Here is a 24,305-nt window from a genome sequence, read left to right as displayed (position 1 = left end):
GCCAGCGCCTTCTTGCTCGATCTCGTCAGGTTGAGTCGTTGATGGCTGAAGTAGCTAGTCTTTGGCAAGAGGTCAAAGTGCTTAGGCATGAGAATAAAAAGTTGCACATGCTCGCAACTAATTACTCAACAAGCATGAAGAGGAAGCTTAATCAGCTGCAGGAGTCCGAAGTGCGGATTCAGAGTGATCATCAGAGGTTTGTGGCATTACTCCAGAGGCAACTTCTGCCTTCGTCTTCTGGCGCTTCACCAAGTGTTGAGGCTTTGGAAAATCAGACTTTGGCGCTTCGTCTTTCTGGAAGTCCGTCGAATGCTGAGGCACCACCTGACCAATGAAGGCTCCTTCCTACTTGTTTGCACTTTCTTGTATTTTCTACCTTTCTACCTAATGTTCCTCTTCCACAAAAATTAATGTAAAAATACTTTGTTTACCTGTCAATGTTTCAAACATAAATCCACACAAAAAACAATCAAACAAGCAATAAATAAATATGACAAACAAGGCAAAATAAATGCAGTAAAGAGAAGGTTTTTAGAAACGCAAAACTGATTGTGAAGCGATTCATAGATCTTCCTTATTTGAATACATGGGCTGCCTCCCAAGAAGCGCTTGCTTTAACGTCTTCCAGTCGGACGAAACTTCCTTCTAAACTTGGATAAGGCCCATAGCATGGAATTGATCCTTGAATGGAAGGTGATACTTGACGTGATCCAGCAATGGTTTAAATTCTAGTGTAGGTGCCTGAATCATCAAAATCAGCAAGTTAGTATATAATAAAATCGAAGTTGGAGAAGATGGCTTACTTGCTTGCTCCAACACAAACTCAATTACGAACACCACATCTTTGAAGGTTGCAGGGATATGGGACTTGGCCAGATTTGGTGTTTTGAGAGTTATGACTTTTCCCGTGTCATAAAATCCAACTTCTTTGGGAGTTTTCGTCTCAAGTGTATTTTCTTTGATGAATTGTAGACATTCCCATCCACTTCTTGCTCTTGATTCTTTGGAAAGGTTCCGAAGATGCCTTTCTCACCCTCTTTTTCCTTGGATTGCATGATCCTGCAAGGAATAAGGACATTTGGTGAAATGGGCTCATGACGAATTGAATTTAGGCTTACCTTGGTTGTAGTGAACGACATAGAGGGCATATGAGGCTGCGGCAAGGGTGGTTCTTTCCTTGCCGTGGCCTTGTTACTTTCCTCTTCTTCGAGCAGCAGCTGTTCATCCATGTTTTGGCTTGGTTTGGACATCTTGGGTTCACTTCCAACCTCCATAGCACTTCCCAAAGTGATAGCATCATGGATTTCAAAATCTTCCTTCAAATTTTCAACAGTTGAGTTTGAGAGTTCACTTTGCTCTTGAATTTGTGACTCCATAATCTACCCAAATTGCTTTTCCAATTTGCCCGTCTTCTTGGCTTGATTTTGCACCTCTTTGTTTCGGTTTTCTACATCCTGGTTCAAAGGGGTGAGTAACTTATTAAACATATCATTATCCAAAGATGTACCTGAATTGAATTGGGCAGATTGTTGTGGTGGCTGTGATGGTTCATATGGCCAGTGATAGAACTCTTCTTCTTGCTGCCAATATCCATCTTGTTGGAATTGTTGCGGTTCTCCACACATGTAATCTGAATAATCTCTCTAATCCGAATTGTAAGCGTTGGAAAACATGTTGTCCCATGATTGGCTATGGCTTTGATAACCCCAAGCATCTTCATTCGCAGCGAATTGAGAACATTGATGAGTTAGATATCCTTGCCCATAGGACACACCACATGTAGGGACACTTTGCATTGTGGTCCTTTCGGCATATTGTGACAATTGGGAAGTAAGTTTCGCCAATTGAGCTTGAATGGTAGCAAAATCCATGTCTTACTTTTCTAGTCCCTAAAATCAAGGAAACAAAACTAAATCAAATATCACAAGTAAAAATAAAAGACACAAACAGAAACAAAGTCAGTAACTAAAACAAAAGACATGAAAAAGAAACAACAGGGGATTAGCAAAGTTGCTAATCCTCGGCAACGGTGCCAAAAATTTAATGCGAAAATAACTTAACACACAAATTAAACCCTCTTGTTGTCAATTGTAATAAAGAATGTAAGTAGGGATCATTCTAGGCCGGGGATTAGAAGGGATTGCTAAAACACTTGAAACTAACTTAAAAACGTAAAATTAAGTTTAAAACACCAAACTAGACTCAAAAGATGCAATACAAACTAAAAAGACTCAAAACTAGTTTAAAAGACTCAAAACAGCTTAAAATAATGAATTAGACTCTAAACTGACTCTAGGGATGGTTTTGGACGAAATTAGGTTCTAACTTGACTCAAGACACTTAAAAACACAAATCAAAATAGATTTTGACTAATAAAACACTTTAAAGTAAAGGGGGATTTGATTTTGACGAATTTAAAAACAAAACAAACAGATTGTAAACTAAAACAGATTTTGGACGAATTTGGGTAAACTATGGATGATGGGCTAGCTAGAGGGTTCTTCTCCACACATGACACACTTGCGCATAAACCAATTTTCAGTTGTTCTTTCGATAAATCATGAAACTCAACACCCCAGATTAATTAGGTCCACTTAAATTAACCTTCAAGTTCTCCTTAAGTTATTGAATTGGATGGGAAAGCGCATACAACAATTCAAAGCATTCTTCAAAAGTCCTTTACGTGAACAGCACAATAAAGATACAATCAAAAATCTTTAAGCATCATGAAAACTATAAGTATTGACGAGGAATTCGTTACTATGATGAGCATGAAACCCCTGCCAAGAATTCATTTAACGCGATCGTTTATAAGCGACCTCCACTACTTGTGAATATAAGTTTGTAACTATTAGGTGAAACTCCCTTATACTCTAGCATCATATTCATGCATGCAAACTAAGTGTGCACTCTTAATAAACATACACGAATAAGTTATCAATCAAGCAGTTAAACAAATTGAATTCACAACTTATGAAATCACAACTGAAAGTAATCAAATCATATTGCAAGCATGAACATGGTTTCGAATTCCCCCTAGCTAAGGGGGGGGTTTAGTTCCTCATACTCACAAAGCAAATATACATAAACTTAAACATTGAAAACAAAGAATGAAAACACCTAAAAACGCTCCAACAATCCAACTTGAATGGCAAGCACGTCCAAGGGTCTTCCTTCTTCTTTTTGTTGCGGCACAAGGTGTAGTTTGATGGATGCGTATGGATATATGGAGGGGAATGGCTAAATGCATTTAGGTTGGATGAAGGTCACGACAAGGAAAGGGAAATGAATGGATGAATGGATGGTGCTCACGGCCAAGGAATGAAAGTGTAAGTGTATGGAGTTATGAGATGTGAATGTAGTGTCTTTGGATGGATTTTTTCTGATCTTCCTCTCTTGTTATGGTGAAGGGTGGATGTATTTATAGGCTAAGGAGAGGACCACCATCTAATTAAGGTGGTAGTGGTGTATGTTGTGGTAATGAGTGGATGTAATGGGTGTAGTGGATGAGTGTTTGGTAATGAGTGGATGTAATGGATGTAGTGGGTGAATGTTTGGTAATGAGTGGTTGTAATGGGTGTAGTGGATGGATGTTTGGTAATGAGTGGTTGTAATGGGTGTAGTGGATGGATGTTTGGTAATGAGTTGACGTAATGGGTGTAGTGGATGAGTATTTGGTAATGAGTGGATGTAATGGGTGTAGTGGATGAGTGTTTGGTAATGAGTGGATGTAATGGGTGTAGTGGGTGAATGTTTGGTAATGAGTGGTTGTAATGGGTGTAGTGGATGGATGTTTGGTAATGAGTGGATGTAATGGGTGTAGTGGATGAATGTTTGGTAATGAGTGGATGTAATGGGTGTAGTGGATGGATGTTTGGTAATGAGTGAATGTAATAGGTGTAGTGGATGGATGTTTGTAGTTGTAGGTCAACACACTTGCACACACACATGCTAATTTCTAGCCTTCTAATCTTAAAAAACGTCAATCCTCATGTCTTCATGCTTGCACTATCCAATCTTGGCCCAAAAATGCTCCAAAATGCTCCAAATAGCACTTTGTTGCCAACTTTGTTATTTGAACCTACAAACACACGAAAATAGCTTAAAGTACTAAAATAACTAGAATTAAACTAAGTAAAAACGTCACTGCACTCAGTTTGTGCCAAGTCTTTCGTTAGCTTCAAGTACTCTATGTCTTTTCTTAAAATCTACTTCCAAGTCTTCCTAGGTCTTTATCTACTCACTAAGCCTCTGTCTTAATCATATCTTTTAACCGGAATATATGTAGGTCTTTAGTTCACATGTAAAATCACCTTAACCGATTTTCCCTCATCATATCTTCAATTAGAGCAACTCCTACTTCACCACGAGAGTTGTCTTCCTCCAAACTTTATATATATGATTGAACTTTTTTGTTGCGATTGAGACTCCACTAAAAAATAAAGGGAATTTTAATGAAAAGCTTCCGATATTGTTCATTTTAACGAAAAACCACATTTTTACACTAAAAAATCAATCTTGGTACTATTTATTTTACCCTTTATTTTGTCCTTATCGTTAAAACTCAAAATTTTCAAGCCATTTTCATTAGTTTTCCTGAAAATAAAAGATCATTCGATGACGTTTTCCATCCTTAATATATATTTATCTAGAAAACTCCGATGGCATATTTTTCTGAATATATATATGTATATATATATATATTATATTATATATATATATATGTATTTATATATACAACTATTGTTAAAGGATCCCTTTCTAGCACAAGAATCATATGCATGTTTATATTTTAAAGAAGAGGATTGTGTAAACGGTTCCAAACTTGAACGTTCTCAGGAATATTGGGAGGTTCTATGAATTTATTTAGAAAAACTAATAAAAATAGTTTGAAAACTTTGATTCCCTTTATTTAAAGTGCAAAACCCACTGCACAACTAAAGCAATGAAGAACTCTTACCCAGAAAATAAAACAATGCAGAACTAATTAGTTATCAATATTTTGATCAAAAAAAATAATTATCAATAGCCTTGGCATTGGGCTCAAGCCCCCGAACGATTGATGGAAACTTAAGCCTACTTAATTATGCATATGCATATTAGATGAGATGTTAAACAGAAAAAAAAAATGAAGTTTAACGAAAAACTCCCGATATTGTTCACTTTAACGAAAAACCACATTTTTACACTAAAAAGTCAATCATGGTACTATTTACTTGACCCTTTATTTTGTCTTTATCGTTAAAACTCAAAGTTTTCAAAACCTTTTCATTAGTTTTCTAAAAAATAACTATGGGCCTAAGTTTAAAAAGGAATTACCAAGTAACGTAGCCGTAAACAGTAACCGTAAAAAAATTTAAAAGTCATTTTGATCCAATGTATTTGCAGATATTTGATGGATTTTCAGTTCAGTCGCTCATGATTGGCTTGTGGTCCTGGGATAAAAAAAAAAAAAGAACGGTTAAGTAATAACTCTTTACTAAACAATACTTTTGAATCAAATATGTTGAGGGACCCAATTAGCTAACTTGAAGAAGTAATAGTTGACCTTGTAATACAAGGTCAGTTGCTAAACTCTTTAATTTGCTAATAGAATTTACGTGACACAACATGTCTTAACTTTACTACCTCTCAAGGAGAAGCTCTAATATGTAGATAGAGAGGCTTGAAGAAGGTGAGATAGTTGGTCTTTGACCCTTAGTAGATGAAGCCATCTAGACAAATAAAAAAATAAACAGATGATCAAAGTGGTTTTTTTTTTCTTTTTTTTTTCGGACAAATAATAGTATTAGTGAGTTAAATTGTATTGGAAAATTTAGCAGGTTAGTAGGTTAGATCAGGTTGTAGTCACCACTCCCCATCACCTTGTCTTGTGATGAGTTGTGATTACCACCCTTTTTTCCTTTATTTAGGGTGACTGTGCCTTGTTATTAGTTCTCCATACCCTTATTTTAGGGCTTGATTTGAGGAGAAGGTTGAGGTGTGTTGCCAGGCAGTCCATGCACTCCCTCACTCAATCCCAATATCATATATATGTCTTGTAATCTTGTAAAGCTTTCATGATGAAAATATGTAAGTTTGACACTAAAAATTAACAACACTAGTAGAAAAAACTATTTACGCGACAAAATTTTATACAAAGAAGAGCAATACGTCGCACAAGGGTAGTTTGCGCGACGCATAAAGGCATCCGCCGCACATGTTTGTTGGACAAAATGTAAAGCCCCGAACAAGTTGCGCAATTAGGCTTTACGCGACAAATTGTCCTTCGTCGCGAAAAGTGTTAAATGCAATAGTGCAAATTGTTAAATGTTAGGGAGGAGAGGAACCAGTGGGAATTGAATCGCATATAGTGCATAAGTATTATTATTTTCCGCCATTATGATAAAGCGTCTGCAGATGATCAAAAGTGTATTGATAAAACTAAAATGCATATGCGTGTAGGGCTACTGAAAGCTTTGAAATTGTCTTTTTATGATCACTGCTCATGCCTTTTGTTCTGATTTATGTCTTCATCAAATTTGATTATTGTTGTATGGTCTTTTTTTTTGTTGTGTTGTATTTTGTACCTTTCTGGACTTCGGGTTGCTTGGTAACGTTGAGACATGAAGAAGACAAAAGGCAAAACTTGTGTTTCTAAGTTATTACATGTTTTGTTAAAGAAAGATAATTGTTATTAGCATTCCAAAAATCTCATTTGACTTTTCAAAAATTTTTATAATTTGAAAGAAAAATACATTTATGAGGAGTGTAGAATGAAATTTTTGGAGTGCTAATAACAATTCCCTAAAGAAAAAACTAAAAAACTTCTGGATGAGTAAATATGTGAACTTTGAAATTTCGAAATTAATCGATTTTGACATTTTCATTTGTCGAAAATTGAATCGACCCAAGTTTAGGGAATTATGGAATTGAAATTGATAATCATTTTTTTTTAATTGGAATTGGAGAATTAGACCAATTGTTGAAGATACCAAATGACTTGCTTCCTCATTTAAATCAGTAGAGTGGAATCATGTTTTCAGATAAGTAAACTTCACGGCGGATGCCATTACTTCTTTAGGTTACCATGTTAGTGGTAGTGTATTTGGAATTGGATGATCCCTCCTCAAGCTAAAAATGCTCTTCTATTTGACTCTAAAGGCCTCCAATGTTCTCGAGATTCTCTTTAAATTAATTCATTTAGTTCTCAAAAAAAAAAAAATCCCATTTCACGTTGAACTCATTGTAATTTAGAAATTTTAAACAGAAAATCCCACATTCATATAAACCATCATTTGCTCAGGAGGGGATCCAATTCCGCATAACCTAACCTTGAAACTCGTACTGAGCGAACCATCAGAGGTGAACTTCACCTCCCCACTTGCATTTAACGGAAAAATCACTTTTGGACTAAATTTGTTGACAGATTATACCATGAAACTGATTACACAACGAAGGCTTTTTTTTTTTTTTTTTTCTTACAAACGGTAGTGGGTTAAGCCTCACAATGAGTTAGCAATGATGTGGTTCAAGTTTGCCTTTGATGAGAATCAAACCTAAGACCTCTCACTTACAAGTAAAGAGAAATATCATTACACTGTAATATTAAGTGGCACCATGAAGGTTTAAATCTTAATTTTTTTCACCGCACATAGACCATTTCTATGGTTAGGTGTTTAACTTCTTTATTTTCCACAAAAGTATATCATTAAAAACCTATGAACTTTTATGGAGTTTAAAATAGTAAGACCTACTTCAAATCTTGAAGTAAACCTTAAATTTTAGGTTTCAAACCTATCCCAACTTGCTCCAACCCTTGGGCCAAATTTTGGAGCAAATCTACCAACATTCCCTCTAGGTTAGTAGGTTGACCCACCATATGTGTATGTTTTCTTTTGGACTAAATTTGTTGACAGATTATACCATGAAATTGATTACACCACAAAGGCTGTTCTTTTTTTTTTTCTTTTTTTTACAAACGATATTATTTAGGGTAAGGGGGTGGGAGAGTGGGTTAAGCCTCACAATTAGTTAGCAATGATGTGGTTCAAGTTTGCCTTTGGTGAGAATCAAACATAAGACCTCTCACTTACAAGTAAAGTGAAATATCACTATACTGTAATATTAAGTGGCACCATGAAGGTTTAAATCTTAATTTTTTTCACCGCACATAGACCATTTATATGGTTAGGCATTTAACTTCTTTATTTTCCACAAAAGTACATCATTAAAAACCTATGAACTTTTATGGAGTTTAAAATAGTAAAACCTACTCCAAATCTTGGAGTAAACCTTAAATTTTAGGTTTCAAACCTACCCAACTTGCTCCAACCCTTGGGCCAAATTTTGGGGCAAATCTACCAAAATTCCCTAACCCACTATATGTGTATGTTTTTTTTTAGTTTTATATAAATTCATTGAATCCAATGACTAAAATATAATATGATTAAACTAAACGGTAAAACAGAAGACCTAACGGTCCAGATTTAAATTCAACAACTAAAATAATTAAAAAAAAATCCGTTCATGTGTTTTCATATTCTTTTATAGTGTTTCATGAGTTTCATGGTGCCGGTTTAGTGATTTTTCATTATTTATCGAAATCTAAATATTTTTATGTTAAAATGTTCATAAAATTAAATCAAGATAGTCTACATAATTTTGTTTAAATGTTACTTTAAGTAAAAAAAAATTATCCTAAATTCATTCTTCAATAATCTCGGGCTAAAAATTTATCCAGAATGATTGGAACAGAAAAACTGTTTCTATGTTATAACCTAAATTGTTTAGGTTAAAATTTTTAGATTTTAACCTAAATATTGGAGATGGTTTAAGCAAAAGTATACTAAACTTGAAAGTTTATCACTTTAAAAACTCAATAAAAGTCCATATAAATCGTAATACACTACACCCGTCATATCTTTGCAAGCATTAAAATTTTAACCTAAATATTGGAGATGGTCTAAGCAAAAGTATACTAAACTTGAAAGTTTATCACTTTAAAAACTCAATAAAAGTCCATATAAATCATAATACACTACACCCGTCATATCTTTGCAAGCATTATTTCAATAATTCAATAAGTGTACTGTATTATTTCTTATTTGAGAAAAAAAGTGTTCAACATTAAAAAGAAGAAAAGGGAATCAAACATCATTTTATTTGAAGTAGCATTGGGTTTAAAATGCTTCCAATTCGTAACTCTTTAGTACAGTAATGAAAAGATGTTCAATTCTTACATAACAACGTAGGTTCAAACCCATCAATAATTAATCTAACATTTAATCCTCAAAAAACACAAACACATCTTCGCATTGATGAGGCATCTATAATTGCATAACTCATGTAGGACCCACTCATATGATAAAAAGGTAAAATAGTTAAGTACAGATCAGATCCACTTCACAGTGTAGTTTCACTTTCCAGCAGCTACAGCACCATTTTCTATTTTATTTTATTTTAGTACGATGAGAGAGTTAATTAAATTATATATAAAAAAATCATATTATGAATTCTGTAATCATAATTTATCAGTTATTTTATTAACCATAATCTATCTTAATCAAATTAATTTAATCACAATTTGCATATTTGGATTGCTCCAAAACAACATATATTACCATTAATAGGTGGTTGACACGAAGAATAAGATCAAGTTTACTCTACATTATAATTTAAACATTAAACACTATTATGATAATTTCGATCTCAATTTCTTTTTAACGAACGAAGTTGGTAAAGAAAGGTTTTTGCCAAATCAAGCCGCATGATGTATTAGTCATAATTATGTGTCGTATCCATTATTAATAATCGAACTTGAGACTTGAAAAAAATCACTAAATATTAAGGAAAACTAATAAAAATGGTTTGAAAACTTTGAGTTTTAACGATAAAGACAAAATAAATAGTAAAATGAATAGTACCAGGTTTGACTTTTTAGTGTTAAAATGTGATTTTTTATTAAAATGAACAGTATCACGAACTTTTCGTTAAAACTCCATAAATATTATGCTAATAACGAAAATGAGTATTTCTAGACTTACCAACGCCTTCATAATATCTACCATGGATATTCATGCTCATAAAAGAGTGAAAAAATAAGACGGATGGGTGAATGTAGCACATATGGAAATTATATTTATAAAAAAAAAAACAAACGATAGCATCTATCCTAAAAAAGAAGGGGCGGGTTTATTTCAAAATAGATTAGTAATAATAAATTTAAATTTACAATTAAATCTAATACATCTGACGCCTAAGGGAAGGAGTATTACATAGTAGAGGAAATTTTATTGCGTTTAAACCAGAAAAGAAAAAAAAGAAAAGAAAGCTCTGGTTTCTGAGAGTTCAAAGCGGCAGGGAAAAGAAAAGAAAGCGGAATTTAACAAAAAATTGATTCGGTCTTTTGAATCTCTTGTTTTCAAAGCCATGGACGCGAGGGTGAAGCAGGAGCTCCTGGAAGCTTCGTATATTCCAACGCCGAAGCGAAGCGGCGTCGGTTGTAAGTTGCCGCCGGATTCCGTAATTTGCCTGAGCACGAGTAGCGACAGTAGCAGCAGCGACTCCGACTCCGACGATTCGGCGGTCGGCGGCGGCGGAGCTTCGGGGGTTTTGACGAAGAAGAGGAAGTTGGACGGGATGGGAGTCGGATTTCCGGTTGGGTTTTTGAGCCCTCTACCGCCAGAAGAGGTGGGGCGGCTGCTTCCCGGGCCGGATGCGGCGGTTGCGCGAAGGGAAGAGCGCGGGGTGATGAGTCGGTCGCACTTTAAGCAGTTTTGGAAGGCCGGGGATTATGAAGGATCTCCTTGTGGCGATTGGGATTCTTCTGCCGGTAATCTTAAACTCTCTATTTGCTCTTCAAAATATCTACATTGTTTTCTTTGTGTTTGTTTTTACTAAGATCTGTTCGGTTGCGGAGAAAATTTTCAATCTTTTCAAGTTATGAACGCAATGTGATGGAAGTTTACTGCTTCACCCATTGAAAAGATTCATGTTTCACATGCATGAGTGGATTCTGTTTACAAATGGGGTCTGTTGCCTAATTTGGAGATTCTAACATGATCAGACTATGAAACAAACAAAAACAACAACAAAGCCAGCCTTCACTAAGTGTGATCGGATGAATGAATCCTATAATACCATTGTGTTCGGTTTTGCACTATTCTGTTAGCTCAAGTATCTCATGTCTCTTCTTAAAGTCTGTGTCCACGTCATCTAGGTGTTCCTCTATTCTTTTTTTCCTGAGTGTGCCTCATAATCACATTATCAAATTTTCTAATCGGAGCATCTGTAGTTCTGCGTTTCACATGTCCAAACCACCTTAACCTGTTTTCTCTCATCTATCTTCATTTTCGGCCACTTCTACTTTATCTCGGATATCATTGTTCTTAATCCTGTCATTTTTCATGTACCCACACATCCAACGAAACATTCTCTTCTCCGCTACACTCATTTTTGCACGTGATACTTAACCGCCCAATGTTCTATGTCATAAAGCATTGTTGGCCTTATTGCCGTCCTATAAAATTTTCCCTCTTTAGTGGCATACGCAGGTCTCACAACACACCCGATGCACTCTTTCACTTCATCCATCAAACTTGTGTTCTATGGTTGAGATCTCTATCCAATTCTTCATTCCAAGATAGCGAAAGTGTTCATCTTTGGTACTTCATGATCTTCAATCCTCACCCCTATCTCATTTGAACCCCATTCCCATTGAACCTGAACTCCATATACTTTGTCTTTGACCTACTTAGGTGAAGATCTTTAGATTTCAACACTTCCTGCCAAAGGTTAATCTTTGCATTTACTCTGTCCTACGTTTCATCAATTAGCACTATATCATTTGCAAAAAACATGCAACATGCACCAACGGATATGTCCCGATGCCAAATATGATGTTTAACAAATTTACTGTTGAATATGCAGGTGGGATAGACCATGTCCGGGTTCACCCAAAGTTTCTGCATTCGAATGCTACGAGCCATAAGTGGGCCCTTGGAGGTAAATTTAATTGATGTTCTGTGTAGTTCTTGATTTTGTGTCTTTGGTGGTTAATGCTTGAGTGTGACCTTGTGATGTTTTACAGCTTTCGCCGAGCTCTTAGACAACGCATTGGACGAGGTAGTTTTCCGTTCTATATCTTCGTTATGTTTCTACATGTGTTTTCTGTTTAATCATTGATTGGAGTTATTTCTTCACTGTAATGTTAGGTTTGCAGTGGTGCTACATATGTTAATATAGATATGCTTGAAAATAAGAAAGACAGAAGCAGAATGTTGCTGATTGAAGGTATTTTAACTTTCTTAGTTCTCCAGCAACTTTACCTTATTGTTGGATGTCGTTTGAAGAATGCTAAGAGGTTTTAATTTTGTTCTCAAATTCTGATATTCTGTTTGTTCGGAAATTCATTTGATGTACATTGCAGATAATGGTGGTGGGATGGGTCCAGATAAGATGCGACATTGCATGTCGTTGGGGTATTCTGCGAAAAGCAAAGTTGCAAACACTATTGGACAATGTATGACACCAGTATTTAGCTATAGTGTTTTTGGTTTTCTGTAATCTCCAAAGAATCATGTAAGTTGCTTGTTTATACAGATGGAAATGGCTTTAAGACAAGTACCATGAGGCTTGGAGCAGATGTAATTGTGTTCTCTCGTTCTAGTGGAAAAGATGGAAAAAGGTGTCTTTCTGGTCACAATTGTCTATCGTTGTTTCTTTTACAGAGCATTTCATGTTAGGTTTGTAATGGTTATTTTCTTCAGCTCATGGGAACAACGCTAGATTTTAGATTTGTGTGTTGCTTCTGAGGTTCAGAAACCATCATTGCTTGCAGGAATTTCTATTTTCATATCTTGAATCCACTTTAGCATGGAGAATCCATACAAACTTAGCTTGCACTTTGTCATAAAGAGTGACTGAATAAAATGAGAGCAACTAATCATCTGGAACTATTAAGAAATTGTATTACTTGTTGCTCTAATTTGGATAGTGGAATTATACCCCATGCTTTTTGTTCATTGTTGAAGTAGTATCAGTTAAATCAGTACTGTCACCAATGTATGTGTGTGTGTGTGTGTGTTTGGTCATATTTACGACTTCTATTGGTGTACCCAGTGGCCTCTTCTCATTATCTATTATGAATAGGAAAAAATGGATAGATTTATTTTTTCTATTCTCGAAACTAATTGAGATATGTTCACATTGCTTTTAGTGCTACACAGAGCATTGGATTGCTGTCTTACACATTTTTGACGAGCACAGGAAAGGAAGATATTGTAGTTCCCATGGTATGGCATTTAAATTGTCTTCCTCTACCTATTGGAATTTATACATATTCTCTTCAAGTCTTTATGTTGATTCAATGTGTCTATAGACAGTTGTCAGTTGTCACATTGGTGAGGTAGGTTGGGCTTTAACGTTTATTGGAACTAAAAAAATTATGCTAGTAAAAGAGGGTAAGCCTTAGGTTTCGGCCTAGATGATTTGCATCACTCATGAAACCAGTCTTTAACTGCCTTAGGAAGAAAACTTTGCAACAAAGGGTGTTGTGTTGAGTACCTTAGCTGAGATTTTTGTTTGTCTGTATTATGATTTGATCCACTAGGTTTTATTTGGCGTGTTTGGAGAGAAGAAAGTTGTAGGATGTTGACAGGGTGGACTATTTGGATTTAGGGGTGGAGGTTCGAGTACACCATTTTTTTATGACTAATTCTTTTTTCTAATTAATGTTAGATTTTACTATGCCATGTTTTTTGTAAATTACATGTATTCGTTTCCTAAATGAAGTACTAGTATGCTTGCATTTTGGATTTTCAGTAAACTTATCCAAATCCCACAAACAAGAAAAAAATAAATTGTTGCATAAAAATCACAAGCTGGTCCTTCATCTAAATGATGTGTTTTGTTGTGTACATGAATGAAAAGCTTGACTATGAGAGAGGACAAGGGGCTTGGAACAAGATGTTAAGATCCTCGTCAATTGATTGGGATAAAAATTTGGAAACAATAATCCAATGGTCCCCATTTTTTGATGAAGAAGACCTGCTTCATCAGGTAATTGTGTTCTAGAGCTTATACCAAATTGGTAAATTTGATACAGATTTTGTTATGAATTTTGTTAATTTTATTTTTTGTTTAGTTCTATATGATGAAAACCCATGGAACCCGAATAATCATCTACAACCTTTGGGAGGATGATGAAGGACAGCTGGAGCTTGATTTTGAAGCTGATCCACATGTATGTTGGTTGACTAGATATCTGTCTCCTAATTTTTTGAACTTCAGTGGCGTTGTGATTCCAGCAAAATTGTATATCGTGTGTATTTTGCAGGATATTCAAATTAGAGGTGTCAATCGAGACGAGAAGAGTATACAAATGGCAAAAGACCATCCCAATTCTCGTTTTTTCTTAACCTACCAGCACTCATTGAGGGTAAAACTAAATTTCACCGTTCTGTTTGCTCACTTATCAATTTTCCAGTGGTCTTGGGTGGGTCTTGGTTCTGTATCAGAACAGAGGAATTCATGTATTTAATCTTAACTTTAATAAGTCAAAAACCTATTTGTACTCCCCCCCCCCCCTTCTGCTAGTCGCTATCTTTGTGTGCATTGCTTATTTTGGATATTTACACTAGTTGGCTGTACTGTCTAGTCGGAGTAAAATTCAACGGTTTTGCTACATATGGTAAAATGATAAAGAACTAAGAGAGATGATAATATGAAATGAAGACAGATGAAGCTGATTTGTGTCATAGTTCCTGGTCCAACTTGAAGACAGAATCTGTCTATCTGTTCATCTATTATTTATTATTAATACGTTTCTTCATTTTGACTCCAGAGCTATGTATCAATTCTCTATTTGCGGATTCCTCATAACTTTCGAATTATTCTTCGCGGGAAGGATGTTGAGCACCACAACATAGTCAATGATATGATGATGTCCCAGCAAGTCACATATCGGCCACAGCCTGGTGCTGATGGGGTTACAAAGGATTCAAATGTAATATTTCACTACAAACTTTTACTGTGATAATCTTGCGTAATTTTGTTGTCTTTCTAAGGACATGCAACTCTTGTCATCAGATGGTTGCTGTTGTCACCATTGGGTTTGTGAAGGACGCAAAACATCATATTGATGTTCAAGGGTTTAATGTATATCACAAGAATCGACTGATTAAGGTATTTTAGTTTTAACCTATGCATTTCTTGAGTTTGTTTTGAATATGTTGTTTAAGCAATGAATTTTCATCGGTCATTAAGCAGAAGTTGATAAATTTTAAATTTTATTTATGATGTTCATTTTTATCTCCAGCCATTTTGGAGGCTTTGGAATGCTGCAGGAAGTGACGGCCGTGGTGTTATAGGTGTTGTTTCTTCATTCAAGTTCCTTGACTTTAACTAATTAGCTGAAAGTGAGTTGTTTCTGAGACATTTTGTTCTTGTAGGTCTTTTAGAAGCTAATTTTGTTGAACCAGCTCATGATAAGCAGGGGTTTGAGCGTACAACAGTTCTTCAAAGACTGGAGGGAAAATTAATAGCTATGCAAAAGACTTACTGGTTTGTGGTCTTTGGGCTAATTGCTTACAATGAGTTCAGACTTTTATGAGTTGCTTTGTTGTTTTTAATCTTTGATGCTCACAAACGGGTGTTCGCCACTGCCTATGTAGGAGAGACAATTGTCATAAAATCGGTTATGCTCCACGGAATAAGAATGGCTCTGCAGATAAAGGTATGTTGTGTACCATACATTCTTTTGGTTTACCCTTGTCAACCTCATAAAGTCATAAATATTCATATTTTCATTTGTAGAGGGTCCTCCCTATGAAACGAATGGTAATACATCAGGCAGCAAGAAACCGGTTAATGTTTCCAGCAAGCTCCGTTCTAAAGCTTCAAAAAATATTTCTACTTATCATGGGCATGTGAATGTACACACGTCTGATAAAGCCACAAAAAGAGTGCAATCGCCCACAAAATCAGGGGAAGGATCGTCAAGCTCATCTGAACCACCATCACCTTCAGCAGTCAATGTTACCGATAAACAAGTGAATGGCAGTAGTAGTAAGGCATTTTCTGCTAAGAAATACTCTGGAAAAGATGTCCCGGTGACTCGGTTATCTTCATGTATGGACGGTACTCAATCTCAGCAAGATTATTCAACACGTGGAGGAACCAGTTTACACACCCCAAGTTCCAAGTCAAAGGTTACTTCTACTGACTTTGCTTCAAATTACTTTTTGCATTAGAGGGTTATTATATTTCTAAAGTTAGGGTTTTGCTCAATTAGCAGGGGAATGATGTCAATGGTGATTCAGGCGTTTTGGAGCGATTGAGAAAAGAGAATCGTGAACTGAAGCAAAGGTACTTGTTCTGTCCTTTTCACCACCATATAAACATTCGTATGGACTTAATGTTCGCTTCAGTACTTTTATCACCATGCTGCATGCGAATCGTCCTCAACTCTTTCCTTCTGTATAGGTTGGAGGCGGAGAAGGACAGAGCAACTTCTGCTGATTTGGAGCAGGACTTGCAGCGTGAAAAGGATAGATCCAAGTTACTTGAAACTCAGGTATGTGCCCATTATCTAATTCTCGCCGAGATTGTTGGAAAAAGTGGGAAGTAGATCTAATAAGCAAGCGATTGATCTCTTTGAATATTTGATAGAATTTGACAATTACTGCCTGTTCTTGTGATCACCAGCTCCAAACGGCACAAGAAAAAATTGAGGAAATGAGCAGGGAACAAGAAACTCTAATTGGCATATTCTCCGAGGAGAGGGAGCGACGAGACAATGAAGAGGCCACTTTGAGAAAGAAGCTGCAGGTCAGCGCAATTTCTTTGTTCGTACCTTTTACCTTTTAAGATTCACTCCCCCCCCCCCCCTCCCCTCCCTTATTTTGCTTGTTTTTGCAGGATGCATCCAGTACCATTCAATTATTGCTTGAAAAGGTAAGGGAACTCGAAGCAAAGAAGTCCGGGAACTTGAAATCCAAAAGATAGCGGTCTCGCCATTGTGTTCAGTAGTGATCTTTAGGAATTGGCGAAATGTAGTTGACCCAAATTTCAGAAGTACTCAAACGTAGATCGGGAGCCATTTGTTGGACGGTTGGGGAACACGCCGGCCTTCTTTCTCACTAGTTACGTGACGTAAATGGTGTAATGTATAAGGAGAGAAATCAGAGTGATAATATGAACTATGAGCATCAGTATGTGTTGGGTTGAATCGGTAGGATGCGATGTTGAAATATAGTAAAAACAATACACTGGGTTTCGTATCGACTATTACACGGGTCTTTGCCTTCTCTGGTTTGGTCAATTTCCTTGCATACCAAGAATTGGGTTTGGAGGGCTTTGATTTAGAAAATGTCAAATTTTACGTAACGAATTAGAAAATGGGCATGAGAAGGAATGAGTATGGGATAAAAACGATTCCTCATTGGTTATCTCATGCCTTCAGTTTTCGGGTATGCCATATATCCCTATAAATTTGAGCCAAACCGGTTTATCATTCGATTTAGTTTCTGGTTTTGAAATAAAGTGAACTGAACCAATCGGGCTTACTCCTTACCTATAAGTTGTGTTATATTATTATTTTCGTGGTGTAGGAGTTTAATGTGGGATTTAAGAGATTCGTTATGTCAATTCCTAAGACCATCTCCAGAAATGTGCTAGAGCTGCTTTTTCTATGGGCCAACCTCGTGGGACCCGTGGAAAAAAATTAAGCCAAGGGTTGGGTACACACAGCCTGCCCTGGGGCTAAATGTGCCATGATTCCTAAAGCACGATTTCTTTTAGCCCTTTCGACTGGAGGCTGATTTTGTCATTTTCAACAGCTAAAAATAGTATATAGCTCTCTAATAGAAGTGAGTTATTGTTATAAAAGGTGAATTAATAGCACATGTTTACGCATCATCACAACCTTTCTTTTTTTGTGTGTGAAAAGTTTCTCCTTGTCAATGTTGGTGTTATTGGTCTCTATCAAACTTGCAATGAACAAATCTAATTAATTTACCCAAAACAAAAGGAAAATGACAATATCATCCATCTCCATCTTTAGCAACATTCCTACCAATTTATCCTTGTCCATGTCCTAAAACAGCAAAAAAACAAAATAAAACATTAATCATTAAAAAAATAATAATAATCTTAACAGGCACACGCACGTGTTATCGCAGAATGCCCAAACGTCCTCCGTGTGGTCCCGGACCTCCCGGTCCCCCCCACCCGTACCCGAACATTCCCCCCTCCCTCTAAACCGGATAAATGACCTAATCATTCATTTCTCCCCTCAGTTAAAACAATTAACTCCCCCACGTGCGCTCTAATCCCTCGTTAATTAATAATCATTCAATTTAATTAATTAAATAATCACTTTATAAACACTCACCTCCAAAACCAAGCAACCGACCACATTCCCCTCGTCTTCTTCCTCATTTCCGGTCCTGGAAACCCTAATCCGCCGAGCAGGTACGACGTCGTCTAATTCTATAGATACACTCACTGTGTTTATATGTATAGGTTTTGAGATTCGCAGAGAAGCATTAAATGCGATCGGCTTTTGGAGGATTTTTGTGTTTTGACATTTCAGGCCTTTTTGCGATTTTGCGCTGCCATTTCTGTCTCGCTTTTGGAGCTTTTCTTTCTGCACAGCCAACAATGTCTGCCATTTATGTGTGCTGTTTCCTTGTACATCTCTGTACCACTATTTACAGCCTGCGCTTGTTTTCTCTCTCTAACTCCCCTCTCTCTCTCTCTCTTTCTCTCTCTTCGCTGCATAAAAGTTCCCGGAAAATCCACAGTTCCCCACACACGCAATTGTATCTCGCAGCAGCGATTCGGCACCAAAACGCATCGTTTTCCTCGACAATTCGGAGGAAAAAGTCGCGGTTTCCTCTTCTGTGAAATACCTAGCTCTCTGGCGCTCAAAACTTCAAACCGCCGTCGTTTTGCCTGTTTTGATCCTACAGAAAAAGCCTAGCGTGTAGCCTCTCTATATCTATCGTCCTCCCCGTGAGTCCTTCCCACTTTATGCAAGTCAAATCTCAGCCCTCTCTCTCCTCTCTTCTTTCTCTCTCTAAATCGACGGCTATTGTTTTTTTTGACTGATTTATCTGATTGATTTTTGATGTGATATAAATTCATCGGTTCCTTCACCCTCTCACTTGTATTTCTTCACTGCAGAGCTTCGAAGCTTGCTCAGTAACTCGTTCGTCGGTTCAGCACTCGCTCTTTCGGAACCGAGTTCGTTTCCAACTCGACTCACCCGCACGATGACGAAACGGCGAGTCGTTGCGGTCGTGGCGTCGCTGCTTCTCTTCGGAGTCGTGGCCGTAGTGGTGCTGCTGTTCGCGCCTGGATTTGACCGAGGTACGTGTACGGACGACGACTTGTCGTTTGGATCTTACCGCCGAAGATTCACGCGACGCACGCCGTTATTTTATTTTTATTTTTTTTTTGCTTAGATTCTTTCTCCCCATTGAATCCCGTATCTAATTATTGCTTCTCAATTTTATAATTTAATCCGCTTTTTTATCGAGTTGCTTTTTGTTTGTTCTTGGTATCTCTTTCGCAAACACAAGGGGTCCATGTGTTTGTCATCTTCTGAATTTTAATTTTTAATTAATTAATTACTTAATTTCTTGTCCAATTCCGTGTTATTTTTCACACTTTCCCCAATAATTTTTTATTTTTATTTTTAATTTGATGATATTTTGTTTACGAATTTTATTTGCAGATGGATTTTTGAAGCCTGAATCGTCTGAAGCTGCAAACTCCACACTCGCTGCAATCCACCGCAAGCTGCTTGTTCGTGGTAAGTGATCAATTTCCGATTAATTAATATTATTCGTATTAGTTAATTTAGTTTCTCGAATTAGCCATAGAAACGAGAATTGAATGCATGGAGGCCTCTAGATAAATTTTATTTTTTATTTAATTTTCCGGTCCTCCGCAAAATAAGTTTATCAGGACATCGGCAAACATTCCGTTCTTAGGTCAAGTCCTTATGATTTAATTTGAATTTTCCGTAATTTTGGTATTTCTAACATGGTGATGGTGAGACAAACCAGAATTTGTTAGCCATTTGTTCGCAAGTGAATAACTGGCATTCTTTGGTCAGAGGGGTGGGAAATGGGTGTCAGTGTCAGAATTCCGCGCTCGTAAGGGGTACATGCTAACGTGCACCGTTAGCTCTCTGACCCCCCTGCTCTAGGTGTATATGCTGTCCCATATGATATGTGGTATCTTTTGAATGGTATCTCAAATATCCCAATAGGTTGCCATTCCCTCTTTTGGTGTAACCAAATTTGAAACAAAGTCTTTGCAAAGAAATACACACTGTTTTATGTTACATTGCACAACCCTATTGGCTTGTTTTAATGTCTACAATTTGTCTCTTGAAATATGTGCATATTATGTTAACATTATATGTAAATTATGAGTTTCATACTCCCGATTACCATGTGACTACATATACATAGTTATCCGTTGTTGGATTTGATAACAAGTGAGACCATAATTTCGTGGTCACTTTGTTGTGTTCCCGCGCACTTTCCTATTTGTTTTTAAAGAAATGTTAAGAAGGCTTTCTCAAAAGTCGAACTCTTTGTGTACTCTTTGTCATCTTATACTTTTAGCATGTGAATTGAAATTAAATTGTAAGGTGCCAGAAATCTGTGAAAATTTTCACTTTTAAAGAAACTTATTAACATTTCTCTCGCTTTTTAACTCGTGAATTATTTATTTAATTATGTGACTTGAAACAAGAAAAAGAGAAATTTGGAAATCATTTCTCATACAAATGAAGCCCTACTTCACTTTTCTAGCTGTCTGCCAATTCTGCGTATATGATGAATGCCAATTGCATTCTGTCTTTTTCTATTTTTTCGGCAAGTAAATGTTGACACATGGAAAATGCCCTTCTGTGAAGTGAAAGAGCGTGTTGACCGAAAGTCTTGGCTCTTTTTTGAATGCTAAGTTGCCAAATACAAAAAGGCTAAGCCATCGGTGAAAAGCGAGGATTTGGATTCTCTCCTGGGCAGTGGGTCCGAATTTTGTTAATCAAGCAGTATGAACCGTTGGATCAAAATTCAACAGTTACAAACAGGAGATCTTCAAGAAGTTATAATAATTATAATCGTTAGATTTTAATCCAACGGTCTGTATTGCTTAGTCAACAGGATTTTGACCCTATGCTCAGGAGATGATCCAAATTGGAAAAGCAAAACATGAATAGGTGATACATTGAAAGTAGAAGCTTTGACAGGTCCCATCTCCAGTTTTCCTTTTGGGTTGATTTGTCTGTGTTTAAGCTTTTCTTGTATAATTCATGTGAATCATCTAGAAAAAGTGTCTTTTGTCTATAAATGCTTTCCTCAACCCTACATGAAGAGAGATTCTTGGGTCGCGGTCTCTCGGTCGTCCAAAATGCATATAAACGGAACGGAACTCCCTTGTATTTGGATCCATCAAAATAAGTGCGTCTGAGACTCGCATACAGAGGTCTTTTGGCCGGACAAGTTAACATGACACAACACAACTACCTGCCCTCAAGAAATTCTCCTATTGATAGGTTGGGAAATGTGCACATTGTAACGTTTAGGACTCGAACGAGTGGATGGTAACGCGGCATATCCAGTCGTGCTCAAGAATTTCTCTTCGACGAACATTGTAGTGTTTAACGTTTCACTATCTGAAATTTGTTATGATGGTCTCATTTTCTTTTCCTATATTAAATCGTATATATTCATATCATTTGCTTTCTTGTTTTACAGCGGCAGCAATGGAGGAACCAGACAGGATTCGAGGAGACAAGTGCAGCAAGGCAGACATAGTGATAAACCAGGGCCCCACACCCCCGCTGCCAAGTGGCATCCCCACATACACCGTCGAGATCATGAACATGTGCGTCACCGGCTGCGACATCTCCCACATCCACCTCACCTGCGGTTGGTTCAGCTCCGCCCGCCTCGTCAACCCCAAGATCTTCAAGCGCCTCCGCTACAACGACTGCCTCGTCAACGACGGCAAGCCCCTCGCCAACGGCGGCACGGTGTCGTTTCAGTACGCCAACACTTTCAGCTACAAGCTCTCCGTCTCCTCGGTCACGTGCTCTTAGAAATGGTATTAATAAAACAATCAATCACCTAAGTAGAATAGTTAACACACAAAAAAAAAGCAGAACATTTGGGTGTACTTTTGTGTACAGTAAAAATAGTAGTTATAGGGGATTGAGAAAGTGAATGTTCTTTTGGTGATGACTGGTTGTGAGTTTTGAATGCAAAATTGCTAGTAAAAAAAAAAAAAATTGCAACTTGTATCTACTTTCATCCTTATGATTTCGATATTATTCACCATGGGTGTTGGGTAGCACAAAATCATGAAGAAAAAAATTTTACGTGACTATTGGATGCTTTTATTCAGACAGAATAAAGCAATTGATTGTCTAATAAATTGTAATTTTAAAGTGTTGTAAGTGCGAAAAACAAACTTAGTGTTTGGCAATCTTTCATATAAAATGTTATGACACTACGTAATAATCATAGAGGGAATGATGCTAAAAATGATTTTTACATTAAACTGTGATTGTGTAAACTAGGAGTTGATTAGGGTTAAGGTTGAAATTGATGGTTCTTGTGCTAATGGTAGACCAGGTTTTGGGGTATTTTTCGTAATTTGGAGGGGCATGTGCTTGGTGCTTTCGCCTCAAATAATAAGTTTGTTAGTTTATGCGGCTATTGAAATTTTAACTTTCATTGCGGCAGTTCGAGATGCTTGGGTTGGAGATTGAAAGCATATTTGGGTAGAAACTAATTCTACTTTGGTTATTCGTTATTTTTATAAGGCTCCTTCAATTCCTTACTTTCTCTTGGACGATTGGAATAATTGTTTATGATGCCTTCGTCAGATGAGTTTTATTTGCAAGCACATTTATAAGGATCGTGAAGCCCTATAGATTAGGCATGAATATTTGCATTTTGTGTTTATTTTTAGGGTAAATCGCCAAAATGGTCCCTGAGATTTGCATAACTCATCACTTTGGTCCCTGAGATTCCAAATCGATAAAAGTTGTCCCTGAGATTGTCCACCATCCATTATTTTTGTCCTTCCATTAAAAACTCCATTAAGTGTTCCGGAGCTTTTGGTCTGAAATTTGGGCAATTTTCAAAACTTCGTAACTTAATCATTTCTTAACCAAATTTGAACCATAATATACCAAAATGAAGATAGGAAAGTGTAGAATAAGATTATACATATTTCAAAGCCCAATGGTTGCCGGAGATGGCTGAAAAATAACCTCAAAGTTGACTGGTCCGAGTGAAAACTTGAAAACTCGCCGGAAACTGGGTAAACTTTAAACGTTCATAACTTCTTCAATGCTCAACAAAATCAAGTGATCAAAAATGAAATTCATACTTCTCAATGAGATGAAGATAATGGTACCTTTTTCGACAGCTAACTCGCTCTGGTTTGGCCAAAAAACGGTTCAAAAGTGGCTAACTCGAGACCAAGACAGCCACTTTCGAGCTGGTTTCCGGCCAAAAAATGGTGAGTTAGCTGTCAAAAATGTATCATTATCTTCGTCTCGTCGAGAAGTATGATTTTTGTTTTTGAATCACTTGATTTCGTTGCGTATTGAAGAAGTTATGAACGTTTAAAGTTTACCCAGTTTCCAACGAGTTTTCAAGTTTTCACTCGGACTAGTCAATTTTGAAGCTATTTTTTGGCAATCTCCGGCAACCATTGGGCTTCAAAATAGGTATAATCTTATTGTACACATTCCTATCTTCATTTTTATATAATATGGGTCGAATTTGGTTAAGAAACGATTGAGTTATGAAGCTTTGAAAATTGCCCAAACTTCCAGCCAAGAGCTCTGGGGCTTAAATTTTTAACGGAATGATCAAAATGATGGATGATGGACAATCTCAAGGACCATTTTTATCGATTTGGAATCTCATGGACCAAAAGGATGAGTTATGCAAATCTGAATGACCATTTTGGCAATTTACCCTTATTTTTATCACTGTGAAATATGTAAACATGAAGTTTACTTGTAATAAAATTGGAGTTGTGATGAGAAGTTTTAGTATTTGACTAACGTATATACATATACAAAATAATTTTTCAAAAACTGAGTGTCGCTACACAAAATTAAATTGAAAAATTAAAATTTCATATGTAAATAGCAAAATGTAAAAAGTCAATTTTCCATTTCATTGTCTCCAATTTCCACTAAACCCAATAAAAAAAGGTCGAGTTGGGTTGGGGGGTGGGTGGGTCGGCCCGTCAGGGGGCTCGGATTGAAGCCCAAGTAAACT

General features: G+C 36.7%; 2 protein-coding genes across 3 annotated transcripts; both read left to right on the top strand.

Annotated features, from left to right (window-relative positions):
* Nucleotides 1-10,253: 10,253 nt before the first annotated feature.
* LOC103437509 (protein MICRORCHIDIA 7) lies at nt 10,254-17,268 on the top strand. 2 transcript variants are annotated; one of them, XM_070823665.1, is made up of 20 exons: nt 10,254-10,813; nt 11,911-11,985; nt 12,071-12,105; nt 12,195-12,273; nt 12,410-12,502; nt 12,583-12,667; nt 13,199-13,274; nt 13,912-14,040; nt 14,126-14,224; nt 14,318-14,419; nt 14,825-14,986; nt 15,070-15,165; nt 15,299-15,350; nt 15,432-15,543; nt 15,654-15,715; nt 15,796-16,190; nt 16,277-16,347; nt 16,465-16,555; nt 16,687-16,809; nt 16,900-17,268. In XM_070823665.1, the coding sequence occupies exons 1-20, from the start codon at nt 10,411-10,413 to the stop codon at nt 16,984-16,986; spliced, it is 2,427 nt and encodes an 808-aa protein (XP_070679766.1). In that variant the 5' UTR covers nt 10,254-10,410; the 3' UTR covers nt 16,987-17,268. The 2 variants fall into 2 exon arrangements, with proteins under 2 accessions (XP_070679766.1, XP_008374208.3); XM_008375986.4 differs by having other exon boundaries at nt 16,274-16,347.
* A 1,101-nt stretch (nt 17,269-18,369) lies between these two features.
* Nucleotides 18,370-22,307, top strand: LOC103437510 (protein TAPETUM DETERMINANT 1). The gene is made up of 4 exons (XM_008375987.4): nt 18,370-18,453; nt 19,168-19,353; nt 19,721-19,798; nt 21,759-22,307. The coding sequence occupies exons 2-4, from the start codon at nt 19,257-19,259 to the stop codon at nt 22,100-22,102; spliced, it is 519 nt and encodes a 172-aa protein (XP_008374209.1). The 5' UTR covers nt 18,370-18,453; nt 19,168-19,256; the 3' UTR covers nt 22,103-22,307.
* The last annotated feature ends 1,998 nt before the right edge of the window (nt 22,308-24,305 follow it).

The sequence above is a fragment of the Malus domestica genome, chromosome 06, assembly GCF_042453785.1.
Source record: "Malus domestica chromosome 06, GDT2T_hap1".
NCBI classification, from domain to species: domain Eukaryota; kingdom Viridiplantae; phylum Streptophyta; class Magnoliopsida; order Rosales; family Rosaceae; genus Malus; species Malus domestica.
The sequence above is the reverse complement of the archived record's forward strand: the minus strand, read 5'-3'. Positions and strand labels throughout refer to the sequence as shown.

What these genes read in the sequence shown, in the direction of transcription:
- LOC103437509 (XM_008375986.4), top strand. Translation starts at nt 10,411, where the DNA reads ATGGACGCGAGGGTGAAGCAGGAGCTCCTGGAAGCTTCGTATATTCCA. An exon ending in AAGAAGACCTGCTTCATCAG is followed by an intron (nt 14,041 to 14,125) that starts GTAATTGTGTTC and finishes TTTTTTGTTTAG; the next exon opens with TTCTATATGATGAAAACCCA. An exon ending in ACAAGAATCGACTGATTAAG is followed by an intron (nt 15,166 to 15,298) that starts GTATTTTAGTTT and finishes TTTTATCTCCAG; the next exon opens with CCATTTTGGAGGCTTTGGAA.
- LOC103437510 (XM_008375987.4), top strand. Translation starts at nt 19,257, where the DNA reads ATGACGAAACGGCGAGTCGTTGCGGTCGTGGCGTCGCTGCTTCTCTTC. An exon ending in CGCGCCTGGATTTGACCGAG is followed by an intron (nt 19,354 to 19,720) that starts GTACGTGTACGG and finishes TTTTATTTGCAG; the next exon opens with ATGGATTTTTGAAGCCTGAA. An exon ending in CCGCAAGCTGCTTGTTCGTG is followed by an intron (nt 19,799 to 21,758) that starts GTAAGTGATCAA and finishes CTTGTTTTACAG; the next exon opens with CGGCAGCAATGGAGGAACCA.